This window comes from Lipophrys pholis, assembly GCF_963383615.2.
Source record: "Lipophrys pholis genome assembly, chromosome: 15".
In the NCBI taxonomy this organism is placed as follows: domain Eukaryota; kingdom Metazoa; phylum Chordata; class Actinopteri; order Blenniiformes; family Blenniidae; genus Lipophrys; species Lipophrys pholis.
The window spans coordinates 1,032,208-1,048,849 of NC_137642.1; the positions used below are offsets into that span (position 1 = coordinate 1,032,208).

Here is a 16,642-nt window from a genome sequence, read left to right on the forward strand (position 1 = left end):
GTTTAATAGACTATTTTATTTCTGTAATAAGCTCGGAGGTTCTAAATGAGCAGACCACAATGCAATAAAATGTGGTTGTTTTATACACGGTGGGCAGAAACATTCCAGTGGACATGAATTGATCCTGAAATGTGATCTGACCATTAAAGTCACAAGAACATACAAACACAATGTGCTGAAGCCATTACCACAGACAGACTTCTAATGTTTCTTGTCTTCATGGGACGCGAGGACACGGCCATTAAATGTGCCCGGTGCTGAGAGGAAACTTAAATCAATGAAGTCTCCTTTATGAGATGTGGTCTGAAGCATGTGAAGTTTCTCCGGGCCCTCTGTCGACACGGCGTACCCTCTCATGCCCCTTCACGCCTGACTCTGTGGGAGGAGGCCTGACGGGGTCTGAGCCACCAGCGTGGTGCCACAGCGCCTCAGCTTTGCTCCACTGATCAGAAGTGAAGAACAGCACTGGGTCTGCTGATCCCAGCCACAGACCAGCGGTGGCTCCACTTTTTGTTCTGCTGATAATTGAATAGCAGATGGCAGACCTGCACCGTGCCGCTCTGCACCGATCAAACATCCTCCGCTCCTCTTTGAGCCAGGTTACCTTTGTCAATGGTAACCTGGACCTGCTGCAGGTAGTGCCACTCATTAACACACGCAGTATTTCAACATAGGTCTGAGAGAACCTACATGTGTGTTTTGCTTTTGAATGACTCGGTGGACAGTGTTTCCTGTGGCTTTGAAACGATGGTTGTTGTTTAATGTTGGTGTTTATACTCAAAAACAGCTTCTACAGAAATACTGCTCATACTGAGGCTGGAGCACCGTAGTATTTTATTATAGTATCACCTGAAGGATTCAACACAGTTTACCATCGTTTCAGTGGATTTAATCCCAGAACTGGAGTCTTTGCTTTGGAAGGTGGAAATCCCACAATAAACAGTGGTAACATGCAGCTTAACATCATTGGTCCATGAACACACACACACACACACACACACACACACACACACACACACACACACACACACACACACACACACACACACACATACACACACACACACACACACACACACACACACACACACACACACACACACTGCACTGATAAAAAACATTTTACATTTTTATGTTGCTGGAGCGAGATTTCATTGTTTGAACTACTTACTTATCTTTATAAATTAACAATAAAACCCAAATGAAGTGAATGTGAGGTTTATCCTGCCTCAGGATCCTTTGATCATCTGTATAAACTGGAGTGTGTGTTTCATCGATTGTTCGTAGTCTTTCTTCCAGTAATACAGCAACATCCCAAGTATTTGTGTATCTTCATTCTGAACATCTGTGGTACTTCAGAACCTGTTCACATTGCTTAAATCGTTCATGTTCAGTGTTCAGATATTTTTGACTTTGACCTGAAGAGTTTGATTGTGTCTTTTGAATGAAGATCTGTCACTTTACTAGTTACAGTTTCACTCACTGTACAGAGAGTAGTACCACTGTCTTTAACCTCAGACTCTGGCCACTCTTATGTTTGTTTTTGTTTGTTTACTTATTCATGTGAATGTTGCACTCTTGTGACAGAAGTTATTGAACTTTTCATTTTCTTTGAACAAACAAGTCAAGAAAAATTACATTCACAAAAAATTACTTTGGCGGGACATCCTGGGTTTGTTGACGTCTCAGCGTCACAGAAACTCCTGAAGATTCCCGAGGCTTCGTGTCACAAGATCCCGTTTGTCACTGGATCTCTCCACATCTGGATTCTCTCTGGAAAAACCTTCAGTTTCACTACCTTCAGACTTTTCTCCAGGCTTCAGGACTCTTTCTTTGACAAAATCTGGAGGTTTTTCTCTCTGAATCGGTCAAATGTTGATATTCTGGCTGGAGCTGCCGCCACGCCATCTATGATTTCCCAGAATCCCTCGGGGCAGGTTTCCCAAGATGGCATCAGGCAGGAAACATCAACAGTTTGATGGTTTGTCTGGAAACTTCTGGACTTTGGTGTGAAGGATTTGGGAAAGTGCAGGTTGGAATGAGAGGAGATGGTCTGGTTTGGTTTGGTGCTTTATTCTCTGGGCAGCAGGGATTCCTCTCAGGAGAGGTAGAATGTAAAGATGTTTTCTGGTTGAGTCACTTTAAGTTGTAATTTGTTTGTAGAACCTGCCTGGCATATTTTTTGAGTATTATGTTCTTTAGGTTCCTATTTATTGTGAACTGAAATTGAATTTGATGTGGTGTGTTTGATGTGGTTTGGAAGATTATTGAAATGGAAAAAAAAACCTTTGCTCCTTAAGAACTGCTGTCCTGTTTTAGTTTGAATAATTGCTCATTCAAGCAGCCGGTTTGTCCTCATGTTTCTGAGAGTCTACTGTCGGCATGAAGCTGCAGCTGCAACTGGTGAGGACTGAATAGGAGGCAACAAGGGGAAATTCTGTATTCTGGCTCGCAGCAACATATTGAAGAAGAAAAAAGAACCATGAACTCATTCATTGTTGGAACGGTGTACTTACTTCATAACTGGATTATGAACTATAAACTAAACGAGTTCAATTAAGATTGTAAACTGAACTTTGAAGTTGATGTACAAATTGAACTTTCTCAACACCTGTTTCAACTGTGTTCATATTGAATTCAGCTGCTGACTCACATAGTGGCCACTTCCACGCAGCGTGCTCACAAGCCAGCTGGAGAAACCCGGGTTCAGCGTGTGTCCTTACTCTCCTACACATGGACAGCTGACCCACTGGTGTACCAGGAAAAGGAAGCCTGCTGATTGGACTCCAAATTCAACAGATAATTACATTTCTTCAGTTTTATTTCACGTTCATCTAAAGTGTCCCGTTGTTTCTCTGACACCAAGACCCAATTTGAAAATCTACATGACAGCAGGACTCATAAGGACCCATTGTCAGTTAATATGAGTTTCATGCTGAACATCATCTGCCTCTTGCTGTCGACTGGAGCTCATAACGGTTTGCTTATGAAGGATAAATCTCCAAGAAACATCCCAAAATGTATTTCAGTGTACAACCCTTTTGAAATCTGTCAACATTATTCCTGTGATAAACGTTCCTCAGGTTCAGAGAACGCTGCCCTCTACAGGTCAACCAGGAAAACACTTTTCAATTCAGAAAGAACAGGGCACTGCTTTCTGTGTGTGTGTGTGTGTGTGTGTGTGTGTGTGTGTGTGCGTGCGTACGTGTGTTTTTTGCTAAATGACGTTCTGATAGAACCGCAGGTAGAATCTTCTGAAGCTGAAGATCTTTCTCCTCCTCTTCATGTGACAGCGTCACAGCTTTCCTCCAAACTCTGATTTGGACTCATTATGGTTAGAAGTGCTGAAGTTCTGCTCAAGAAGAGAGAAGCACTGCTTCTGTCCTCTCGCTTCCAGCCTGCTCTCCTCCAGCCTGCTCTCCTCCAGCCTGCTCTCCTCCAGCTCTCTGTCTTCTTCTATTCTATCTTCCATTATCTTTCTGTCAGGCTCCTTTTCTGTGTCTTCCTGTCTTTTACAAACTACTCTCTCATCCGTTCTGTCTTCTTCCTCTCTCTGTCCTCTTCTTCTCTCTCTCTCTCTGTCCTCTTCCTCTCTCTGTCCTCTTCTTTTCTCTGTCTTCTTCCTCTCTCTGTCCTCTTCCTCTCTCTGTCCTCTTCTTTTCTCTGTCTTCTTCCTCTCTCTGTCCTCTTCCTCTCTCTCTCTGTCCTCTTCCTCTCTCTCTCTGTCCTCTTCCTCCCTCTCTGTCTTCATTGTCTGCACTAAAACCTTCACCTCTTCTGACAAATAAAAAACATAGATTAGTTATGTTCACCTTCCGTATTTCTGAATTCACTTCAGATTTCATCCACTGAGATATGTTTAGTAAAATAACACAAATCCTTTTTCTCTCTAACCTTCATCACCTCTCTGCCTTTTCTTCACACTCTTCCTCCCAGAGCGGAGCTGTTTGTCCAGCCTCTTCATCGTCTGAATAAAGTCAGCAAAGGATCAATGGAAATTTATAAAAGCCACAAAAGACAGTAAAACTTCTTTTGAAAATGTTTCAGTCTGACTGAATGGACTAACAGTAGAAACAGAACTGCCACTAGTCTGTGTGTGTGTGTGTGTGTGTGCGTGTGTGTGTGCGTGTGTGTGTGTGTGTGTGTGTGTGTGTGTGTGTGTGTGTGTGTGTGTGTGTGTGTGTGTGTGTGTGTGTGTGTGTGTGTGTGCGTGTGTGTGTGTGAGAGTGAGATTCTGCTTTGCAGTAGATCTGATATACGGATGTCTAGGAAATCCCAGGAAACCCACAAATCCTGTGTGTGGATGGGCAAAAGACAGACAGACCTAAATGTTTTATGTTTATAATACAGAAAGTAAAAGTCCGACGGAGAGGAGGGAGGAGGTGGAGACTGAAAGGAATGACAAGAAAAGGCAAAAGAAAGATGAAAGGAGGCAGAGTGAGAGGAGTGGTTCGAGACGCTGACCATGGAATGGCAGTATCACCACCATGTCAACTGAAGTACATGACTTGTTCTTCCAAATTTATTTTACATTATTTCCACATTGTGTCCCAGTTAATGAAGCAAAATGCAAGAACTAGAAATATGCGAACACTGCTCATCATTCCTCTACATCTATCACAGCCTGCAGCCCTGGGCCTTGAGGTGACAGTGTGGCTGTGGTTCAGTGGAGCAGCTTGTCTTCCAGTCGAGAGGTTGTGGGTTTGATACCGTGTTTCATTGCTGTCACTATTGGTGTGTGCGACAATGGGAATATGACTAACAATGTAAAGTGCTCTGGGACTGCTCAAGCTGTGAAGAACTGTAAGCTGAATATCACTGGGTGCTGGAGAGTTTCCCACATACACTCATGCAGGTGTAACATCAGGGACATTTATTTTTATCTCCGCTTTCTTCTTTATCTTGTCATCATGGTGTCAATCCTGCATGGAAAGTGCCATTTAAATCAAGTTGGATTGATGAAGTGAATGATTATCGACTTCACCCAGCATCATCCCCAGTTTGAGAGTCTTCAGGTCATCTTCAGACTGAGCTCATGGATTTTGATCATTTACCTTCAACAGAAGTTATGTTTTCCCTGCTCTTGATTGGTTTGTTGATTAATTAACTGGATAACTTACTTACTTACCCACTGGGGGGGGCTGGAGCTTGAGGCCAGTAGACCCGGGCACCTTGGCTGTTACAGAACTTATCAACAAGTTATGTAGACCTTGCAATGGAACCCCGGCACACCGGTGTATGGTAATAGTTATGTTGAGCAGACGCTGTCCGGTCCGCCTGTAACTGGACTGACAGATGCCACAGTGTGGATGTTCCAGACTGTAATATCAGACATCCCTGGTGTTGGACATCACAGCAGTAATTGCAGTGTCACAGGTCAGCGATGCTCTCAAAACCTTCACAAGTTTCAAAGAGGCTGGTTCAGTCCGTTTGACACAAGAGAGGGCGAGGAGGGCAGGTCCGTGTAAGAGGGGTCACTATTCGTGAGATGAAGGAATGTGGGAACCTCTTGTCAGTCATAAGTCTGCCAAGATGGAGGTAAACTGCCATTTTTGTGGCGGGGCCTGTTTTTCTCATTTGCGGCCGCTCTGTACGAAACCCAATCCCATGGTGTGATTGAGCGTTTCATTTTGTTTGTCTTTGCAGTGGACGTGCCATCCTTCATCAGCTCCTGCAGTTTATTTTCCTAGGGAAGGAGAGCAGGACGATCCTCTGAGCCTCGGCTTTACCACAGGAATTACAATGCCCCCTGTGTGGGTCACAACCTCTTTCAATATGTCCTCTGGTGAGACATGCATAACTACAACTAAGTGATTGTGGTGCGTACAGACCGCAAACACATTCAGGTGATGACGTACAGTAAAGTCTTGATCACCTATTTAGTAGCTCTCTGCTCACTGCACATTCATACGCAGTATTTACATAGACTGCATGTATGGTCGGTGTCCTGCATGCTTCAGGTTTCTCCCAGTTGCAACACACATGAATGAAATATGGCCTCGTTACTTGGCTTTTCTACAAGCTTGATGATGCCATCATCATCAGATTGAGGTGTGCTGAAGCTGGGAGAGCTGGACCGTGCAGGACACCGGCCCTCCAGGCCGGGATTCGAAGACCCCTGCAGTATATTTTCACGTCTCTCAGCATCTCAGTGTCTCTGCACTGAAAGCTTGTTCCACTTTGCCCCTGGAGGTAAATGTGCCATCGCAGTGTGCCATGTTGAAGTGACTGTTTACAGCCTTCATGTCTCCATGTGTGCTTGATTCATTTGTTTTGAACGGGCGAGTCCAGCTGACTAATATCTGTGATGACAGCTCCATTCTGAGTCTCGCCTCATGACATTCAAGTGTCCCAGCTAAAGACAAACAGCACAGCTCCACATGGGGACGGATGTTTCTCTGTGACTCTCACACTGGTGGGACTTTATGATGAGTCCGGCCTTTTCAGAAATAACAAGAAGAACTAAAGGTTATAAGTTATATAACATTCAATAAATTATTTTTAATCCTCTCATAAACCTCTTTGAAAAGATACACAATCTTTAAAATAATCAGGCTACAGTTTTTGTCTTTTCACACATTTAAATGAGTTGAAGTTGGACACTTACATAACAGACAGCCAATTTAGTCACATTTTCAAATTATAGAAATCTCCCAAGTTTATCTATATTCTGATCGCCAGTGGCCGCAGGAAACACAAGAGGAGAAAAGCCTGTCAATGTTAGATGTTCACTGAAAGCATTCACAGGAAACAATAAGAGAAGGATGGACTGGATGGGCGGGTTCTGGAAGGACCCAGACACTGAAAGCTAAGACAGCCCTCGACTCCCCTCAGATAACTCAGTCCATTGCAAATAAGCTTACCTTTATCAAGATCACACACCGACGTTTTGCAGTGATTTATTCTGAGCGACCTGGAGCCAACACTCCACAGACAGTAAAATGATTGAATTAACAATTGTTTAGAGGTTTTTTTGCTTCTAGTGATGTTATTTAGCCTTATTCAGCCTAAAATTGTGCTGTAGTGTTGTAAACATTCAGTATGTCTAAAATGTGAAAGTATTTCCTACAACAATCCAAAGTGGAAATGTGTCCTTCCTTCTTGGCCCACTGAATTACAGTTTATTGTCTGGGCTGAGCTCTACTGTGAATAATAAAACGATCCCTCACTCTACGGTTGTTGTTTTAGGCTGAACAGTGGTGCAGTAGTTAACACTTTTACGGTAACAAGAGCTTTGTTGGTGTTTGTGTTTGAAGCTGTTTCTGTTTGCAGGTGTTGCTTTGTGTGTGAGTTTTCTGAGTGCTGTGCAGGCTTGTTGTAAGGCTACTGGATTGCTTTATTTTGCTGTGATTTGTGTTTGCCCTGTGATGCCCTCTGTCCATCCAGCTGTGATGACGTCTACTCCTCTGTGACCTTCAGTTGGATGAAGTGATGAGAAGATGGCTGTTTGTGCATTTCTAACTGAAACACCGACTCCAGTTCTGTTAAATGACTCCTTTTGGCTTAGACAGACACATATGATTTTATTCATCTGTATCTGTGGTCAAAATATGTTTGGGTTGTTTTCTCCTCAGGGAGCTAAAGTGTTGCATGGTTTGAAATGTGGAATCTCATTCTTCGCAGTCTTGTGAAAGCCCTTCTGGATTACCGCTCTCAGAAAGCAGAAAGCACGCTGCATTGTGCTGGCTTTGCTCCAGACATCCTGGCAGCTCCTTCGCTCCTCAGAAAGCCAGAGCCGCTCTCAGTGGAAGGGTTGAGAAGGAATCAGATCGCTTGCATACTTGTCCACAGAAGGTGAAACTCAAGCTTTGCTGTGGTCCCACCATCAGACTGCATGAAGGGGGGCTCCAGCTCAGCTTTTAGATTTGTGGTGCCACTGAAATGTTTGGAAGACTTGAAGGACATCGGTGGCCCGATATTGATGAATTGGCTTGGAGTGGTACAGAGGCCTAAAGTTTCCTCTCACCATATCAGTTCCATCCACATATCAAGGGCACCGTGATAGCGTTTAGAAATGCTTGCATACTTTTGGGCTGTGCAGTGAAATCTGATTGTATTCTCTTTCACTTGCTTATTTCCACTTTGGTTTTGTTTGAACCCGGTCTGATTAGAGCCAGACCCTCCATAATGCAGAAGACGTATGATGTTTATGTTGGTGGTTCTGCTTTTGTTATTAACCGAACAGGCAAAAGCTATTAGAGTGAACGCCTCCGTTTTAGCACTAAGAACAGTGTGAAGCTGGACGTGTGCCAAACTCCACAGCACACATGTTTAACACATTGACTTTTACTTCCATTTACTCCAGCAAGCTCTCTGCTTCTGCGCTTCTGTTTTAATAGCTCGCATAGTGTAGTGTGTCGGCTACCATTTATACCGCCTGGTAACTCAATTTGAGATTAAATTGCATCTTTGAATCCTCAGAGCACCTCATTCCAAAACTTGGCTGAGGATTCACTCTTGAAGCCGATCGCTGGACTCCAGTCCGACCGCTCCCGCCACCGCCGCCGCCGATATCTCACAGTCAAATGTGACGAAACTGGACTCGCTCACTCACTCACTCACTCGATCGCTCACTCACTCGCTCACTCACTCGCTCTCTCACTCGCTCACTCACTCACTCACTCACTCGCTCTCTCACTCGCTCACTCACTCGCTCTCTCTCTCGCTCACTCACTCGCTCGCTCGCTCACTCGCTCACTCACTCACTCACTCACTCGCTCACTTACTCCCTCACTCACTCACTCGCTCACTCGCTCGCTCACTCACTCACTCACTCACTCACTCACTCACTCACTTATTCACTCACTCACTCACTTATTCACTCACTCACTCACTCACTCGCTCGCTCACTCACTCACTCGCTCACTCATTCACATCTATTGGTGATTTGATAGAAAAACAAGTGATTACTAGTAAAACTCGAGCTGCGGTAACTTCGATGACGAATGTCTGTGAACCTGCATTAATATTATTGTCGATAAGACAAATCACACAGATAAATAATGTCGAATTCCCGTTGTCCTGAATCACTGAAAGTAAAATTACTTATGTAAGTTCAATGATCTTTCTTATTTTAATTTGTATTTGGAGAGTTTCTAATACAGTGTGACCATGTGAGTTCCAAGACTCCCAGGTGTTCTATCAGTTATAGAGTTATACCTGCTGGCTAATGACGAGCAATGATAAACAATAAAATCCATAAAAAAACAAGAATACTGTGCATAACATTAGATTAAGTATGGCTTACTCTGATGGGAGTTTTGGAATTGAACCAGGTTGGGACTAATTGTTTTCATTACCACAGGCATGAAGACTCAGTAATACAGAAAGCTTCTACCAGTTGGGACTGGGTGATTTTAATAATGTAGTTCTCTCTTTGTGGAAGCAGAGGATAAAACTGGATCTATCCAAACTCTATCTGATCAAGATGGTAAAACAGCATTAAAGATTGATAAACAATGATTCAATATCAGTCTCCAGACTCTCCCAACAAGATATATCTCATGACATGGCAGAGCATCCGTTGTTTATGTTGGAAACACAGAAACACAGAGAAAATGAAAATGAGGGCTGAGCTGTCTGCAGTGATGACACCACTATTGCAGCGCAAATTCACATGAATGTAGGAACAATGTTCTGAGCTTTCCTTTGCTGGAGGTCTGGTAGCTCAGGTGTTGGTCTCCCATCTTTTAAAAGCTGCTGCTTTTCCTCAAAAGAAAGTTGTCAAAATGTCTTTATCGTCTCTCGCGCTGTCATCCTGCCTGCTAACCCGCCAACTAGCTAGAGAGCATAGCAGCGCTGTATCAGATTACTAATGCACTGTGAACGGACCTTTAGCATTTAGCATAGCACAGTTATGTCTAAAGGCCATCTGCCTTCTTACCTAAATGATTTACAAATTGCTGCATTATTCTGCAAAACAGCTCCACCTTAGCTTCATCAGCACTCAAAACATTTTTCTGGCTGCAGAGCATTTGGCTTCCTCTTTTCTGCCATAAACAACATGATGTCTGACTTGTTTATTGACACATAACAACAACAACAACAACAACAATAATGATAATGATCATAATAATGATAGTAATAATAACGATGATGATGATGATAATATTAATACTACTACTACTACTACTACTACTACTACTACTACTAGTAATAATAATAATAATAATAATAACGATGATGATAATATTACTACTACTACTACTACTAATAATAATAGTAATAATAACGATGATGATGATAATATTACTACTACTACTACTACTACTACTACTAATATTAATAATAATAACACATTTAATAATAATAAATTGAATTTGCAGTGCACTTTACATATGTGAAAACCTCTCTAAAAGAAAAGTGCTATAAACCACCAAATGAAGCTTAAAACAGCAGCTTCACTAAAAGTAAGACAAAAGCATGAAGAATCTTCTCAGTGTCAGGCAGGGGAAGTGAAGGACGAAGCTGACGGGACGTGCCGACTAACATGGCCTCTGTTTTGAGCTGTTCAATCATAACGCCATAATATAATAATATCTAATACTGTTTGATTCAGCTAATTTAGATAAACTCTTGTAGTTTGTACATCACAAAAGCATTTATGTCGCCTCAGCGATTGCTTCTTTCATACTCATTACAACAAATTTGTTCTTCGATACTTTGGAGTAATGACTTTTCACAATGTTTGTTTTCACAGCGCTGCTTTTGCAAGACGTCAGTGATGGTTCATAAATCAGATTACAAAAACAAAAACACTAAAAAGGATGGAGGGGGGACAACTGCAACGTGCACAATGTACTAGAGTGTTGTCTTAACCCACACATAAAGCCCTCAGAAGGCTCAGTGTGGTGGATTTGTTGGTTTAACCTTTGCTGAGATGCCATTTGTCTGCAGTGAGGGTCAGCACGAGGCTTTCCCTCACACAGGCTGAGAGGAAGAGACTGGCGCCTGCCGACTGCTCACATCACAACGGACACACGTGCTCATTCTCTAATAGAAAGTGTGTTCAGTGAATGACAGCCATTGATGTTATCACATGCTTAAGTTATATAAGGGCAAGACACAGTGTGAGTCTGGAAAAACATCAGGAAGTCAAAAGGTTTTCACTGGGAAGGGAAAATAATCTTTTGCGCCCATTCAACTCGCATTTATATTACATCTGTAGATGTGATAGGAGACAGCTTGGAGGAGATACCCAGCCAGACAATCAATCACACCAAATACAGAAAACCAATGAACATATAAAAAAACTAAAACAAGGAAGTGAGCCTATGCCGAGGACGGGGTACGATATGAAGACTTCAAAGCTCAGATGAGAGACTCTGCCTCTGACAGGATTAGTTTTCATGAAAACTGTAATTATGTCAAGACTTTTTTTAAAAGGGGGTAAGACAGACTTTAACATCAACGGGAAGAAAATGATCAGCCTGAAAGACAAAATTAGTGGATTCATCTGCTGGGGCAGCTCGGTCCTGGGGGGGGCACTCTGTCCTGGGGGGGGGGGGCAGCTCTGTCCTGGTGGGGCCCTGGACTCTGGGCAGTGATAGACAGAAGGATGAGGACTAAGCTGTCCTCTATGATGGACAAGGACTCCCGCCCCATGCAGACACAATAAGAACTCTGCAGAGCTCCTTCAGTGACGGGTGCATCATCCTGAAGGTATGAGGGCGACACACTGCAGGTCTTTTCTTCCTGCTGCTGTCAGACGGTCCAGACCAGCCCGACCCGGCACAGCTCATCATCACCATCATCCTCAACTGTGCAATAAACACTCAGTTCTCCAGTGTCACACTGGTGTGCCAGAGCTTTGTCTACGTCAGTGGACTTGAGTCATTTTCAACAGGCTGAGCTGGTATCGTTTGTCTATATGTCTTCTTCTTATTTGTAATTCTCTTGTCTTTGTTTTCATCTTCCTATTTGTTGTTTCTTATTTTCTGCTCACATTTGTTGCCTATTTATATTACTAAGTTTATATTTATCTCTGTGGGAAGCTTCTTCTGTTCACTATCCTGCTGCGACGCCACAATTTCTCACTTGTGGGACGAATAAAGGTTCATCTGATGAATGAATAAATGAATGGATGAATGGTTTATTTCTTATGATTAATCTCATCTCATCTCATCTCATCTGCTGCAGTAAAAATAGATAATCAGTGTTTACTCCACCTGCCTCTCCTCATAACGATTGACGAAATATAATTGTGAAACCAAATGAAGCTGGTTATAAATATTTGCGTCAAACACAAAGAAAGTAGAGGAGAAAGACTCAGTTTTTTCTGTCGAGTTCGCCCCGCGTAATAACTTCAAATGCCTCTGAAAGAAATCCTTCCGACGTTCTTTCGGCTCGTCTTTCTCCTGAAATCTTTCAGAACCACCTCACACCCACAAGACACATCCAAACCATTTCTTCTGATTCCAAACAGCCAAAGCAGAAGAATGAGCAGATGAATGGCACCTCCTGTTTCTCTGTGTCCACACAGCCGTCGGTCACCTCCTGACCGATGGTCCTTTAGCTGGTAACCTCCAGAGAAGGGAGAGCAAGCCGGATGACATATTGCTTTTCATGGCAGAGGCCTGTGGACTTCTGAAGGTTATTTAACAGCCACCGGCCACCTCTCAGGTTACAGAGTGGGAGGTGGAAAAGAAGCCATTATTTCCTGTGACTTTGTTTCACATCTTTCCTCTGTGTGGATTTTGACTCAGTTTCTCAAACGTTTTTAATGTCTTCCGCCTGTTGCTTTTAGAATTCAGCCATCAGAAGAGCTTTTATGTCCTGATTGAAGTTGAGGTCATGACAGAAAACTGAGTGGGAGTGGGAGTCTCAGACTTTATTGTCATTTTGTTTATTGTAGGTTTTTATTCATTTTGTACACTGATAAAAAAGAGAAGGTGACATAAGTTCCTTCCTCCTTCTGCTCTCTTTCAGTCAGAAGTTTGGAAACTTGTTTTGTATTGTATTAAACAGTTGGTTTTTTTGTCAATGAATGAAAAAAATCAACTGACTAAAGAGGTTTGTAGTGAAAACAAGTTGTGGAAACACGATGTTTTAATGAAAGAACCCCAGCATTAAATCAATGTGAGGGGAGCCTCAGGCTCTACACTCATTTAAAGGTTTCTCCTGGAGTTTGCATGTTCTCCCTGCACATGCACAGGTTTCCCCCGGTACTCTTCTGGTGAGGTCTTACTTCTTTGACTGCTCTATCTACACTGAACGTTGGTGTGAATGTGTGTGTAGTTGTCTGCTACCACTTTACCACTGTGATGGAATTTAAATCAAATCTATCTATCTATCTATCTATCTATCTATCTATCTATCTATCTATCTATATGTATATATATATATATATATATATATTTTTATTTTTTTATTTTTATGATTCTCATTGTGTTGCCAGCTGAAATAATGGATTACAGTAGTATTCCTGTAAACACGCCACATACTGGTGTTATTTAACTTCTTCAAGGAGAAGGGCAAAACATAAATTGGATTTATGTGCTTGTACTTCAGTCCCACTCATGGCCATGTCTGGGGTTACGACGCTGTCGGTCCAGGCTGCAGCATGGGCAGTTTTTCATGCACTTTCTTCCTCCTTCAGAGAATAATTGTTGAGTCTGGTTAATAGTGGATTTCTGGCAGAAAGACAATGTTTTTTTTGTGGTGATTTGCCGTAAGACCCACTGTGTAATTACTTAATCCCACAATGAACGTTGTTTTCCTGCATGCGCCCGTGTGTGTGTGTGTGTGTGTGTGTGTGTGTGTGTGTGTGTGTGTGTGTGTGTGTGTGTGTGTGTGTGTGTGTGTGTGTGTGTGTGTGTGTCCTGTTGGAAACTCTTTCAGTCTCCTTATTGAAGGTCCAGAGAACAATCAGGCTTCATCATGGCACAACATGGAAAAGCTGTGGAGATTTTCATGAATTGAGAAACTGTGTAAACCAAAGCAGAATTTTCACTCTAAATGATTTCACACTTAGTGATCCTGTCAGCAAATGTTCCTCCTCCAGTCTGCACATGGATATTCCATCAGCACACACAAGCTACGTTTGTCCACAGCTCAAAAGCCAAGTCGTTTCACAAAACGGCTCTGAAACAGTAAGATGGATACGTTTCATCTGCCTTTTCTTTTGTGCAGACAGACTGCAGGTCATGTGACTGGGTTACTCCTGACATGAAGATCGTACCAGAAGAAATCACACAGTCAGAGGACTTTAGAACTGTGGTGCATTAAAATCCACTGCATGCATCCATAGCAAAGGCATTGATTTATGAAACATTTCTACATCCAAATAATGACTAAAGACATGCTTCTGCATTCGGTCTCCTGAAAATATTCTTTAAAACAAGGGCTCACTTTTCTTCTGGATGCTGTTAGTGTTGCCAGACACTCCCTTAAAGGATCCCAAAGAGCTCATTAACCCTTTAAAGGATCCCAAAGAGCTCATTAACCCTTTGAGATCTCCATTTAAATATAAAAATCACATTTAAATGAGTCTTGCACCTGAGATCCTTCATCTGTGCACCATCAGAAAATCAAACTAAACAATAAGTAAGACTGAAAATAAACTTCAGAGGAAGGGAATTGGAGATGCTTCTCACCACTGTGATTTGATTATTTGTTTGCCTGGGACTGCCCTCCTGGGGGGGTTGCTGGTCTTTTTTGGCCACGTCAGAGTGAGAGACAAGCTGAAGGGTTAGGGTTAATTCTCTCTCTCACTTCATGTTGTTTTCCTTCAAAGGAGGGCAAATTTAATTTGGACAGAAATTTTTATCTACAAGATTAAACTGAGTGACGCGATGAAAAAAGTCTTGTAATATTCTTTATCACTTATGACACTCTGGCAGCGCAGTGGTAGAATGTTAACCAATCATGTGGGAGGCTGGGGTTCGATGGGCGGCCCCAACGTTTTTTAACGGCTATCCCCCAGTGGGTGCTCCACCTATTCAGTGCTGCTCCACCTGTTCAGTGCTGCTCCACCTGTTCAGAACTCCACCTGTTCAGGACTCCACCTGTGTGTGTGTGTGTGTGTGTGTGTGTGTGTGTGTGTGTGTGTGTGTGTGTGTGTGTGTGTGTGTGTGTGTGTGTGTGTGTGTGTATGTGTGTGTGTGTGTGTGTGTGTGTGTGAAGCTGTTGATGCTGTGGGCTCAGAAAAGCTCACACTTGTTTCCCATTGTTCACTTTCTGCACTACGTCCATGATCACACGCTGCTGCTGGACATTAATGCAGAAGTGTGTCGGGGGAAAGGTGAGGCTGGTGAAGACGTGTCACACTTTACGCCCGAGGTTATTGATATAAGAACTTTGCACACAGAGTCAATCAGGGATTGTGAGAAAGATCTGAAGCTGCAGTTTAACCAGCCAAAACAGCAGGTCACTAACTTTAACCACTGACTAGTCCTGACGCTGTGAGGACGGGAGAGGACATGCTCAATGTGCATCACAGGGATTCATATAAGGACAATTAAACCAATAATTCTACTCACCAAGAAGTCGCCCCTCACTGGAATGTTGGCTGGTTGCATTTGTGCATCACATATCATCTGTACATTGATCAAATGAAATTGTTTCCAGTTGACCTGTACAAATCCATGTGATGGTGTTTTTATAGCAATGTGTGTGCAGTCGATAGCTCTGATTACATAAAAAACGGCTACTGCTGCAACTTGCCCTTTTCAATGACCAGTTCATCACCAACACATCAAATGTATTTTAAGATTCACCTGAAAGTGTCACCAAAGCATCAATAGCTGTAGAAAGGCCCGACTGGAAGTTGACGTGCAGCACTGCACATTTCCAAGCTCATTTCACTCTTTCACTCAAGAACAAAGAAACACACAAAGAACATATGCCAGGTTTTTGTGCCTACACACCCTTCGTACATGGAACTCCTGGTCTCTGGGCTGTCATCTTCATGGGGCCACTAAGTAGTGCTTGAGAACGTTTAACACATTTACTAAAATATTTTCTAATAATTGGTGTTGGAATCCACTGTTAACCGGACCATGGGACTCTCGGTTCCTGTTGGACATACAAGAGCACAGTGGGTGGAACGGAGAGGGCAGCAGATCAGACGGATTGTGAAGACATGGCAGAGTGAAGATAGGAATGAAAGACACAAATGCATTTTCAAAATTTGAGGTTTTGAATTATAGTTTTGTTTTTCCATACCAACCAACTTTTCCTTCTTTAAAGAGACAATGTTGAAACAGAGTTTAAAGAACGTATGCATCAGCACAACAAGAGGCAGGCAGATATCCGTGACATAAATACAAACTAGTTTTTGTAGAATGGCTTTATGGCTGGGTTGGCAGGAGGCTGTAGGTAGCTGAGGCCATGTGACGTCATTACGGGACCAGCGAGGAACACAATTGTGGCGGCGATGCTCAGGTTTCCCAGTAAAGTTGTGAGCCTCCGTTCTCTGTGACACAGCAGAAAACATTGTCCTTTCGAACAGCAGCATCCAGCTCCTGCTGAATCGCCTCCTGTTCTGTTCTGCACCTCGTCGGAACACTAGGGGGCAGTGTAGCATGCTGACATTTCATTGTACGGAGTTAACAAAACACCCACTGAGCACAAAGCGGCGTATGTGAACAATGATGGGAGGGTTTACAGCAGATGAGAAATTTAAATATTGCTGCTTGTCGAG

At 42.9% G+C, this 16,642-nt stretch overlaps 1 protein-coding gene across 1 annotated transcript in view; it reads left to right on the forward strand.

The window, feature by feature from the left end:
* Nucleotides 1-536: 536 nt before the first annotated feature.
* The window catches only part of col13a1 (collagen, type XIII, alpha 1), a gene marked incomplete at its 5' end in the record, with an annotated part of 82,596 nt that continues 66,490 nt past the window's right edge, over nucleotides 537-16,642 (forward strand). Inside the window, one exon of the mRNA XM_080482315.1 lies at nucleotides 537-635. Coding sequence (XP_080338441.1) covers nucleotides 537-635 — 99 coding nt within the window. The remainder of the gene's footprint in view (nucleotides 636-16,642) is intronic.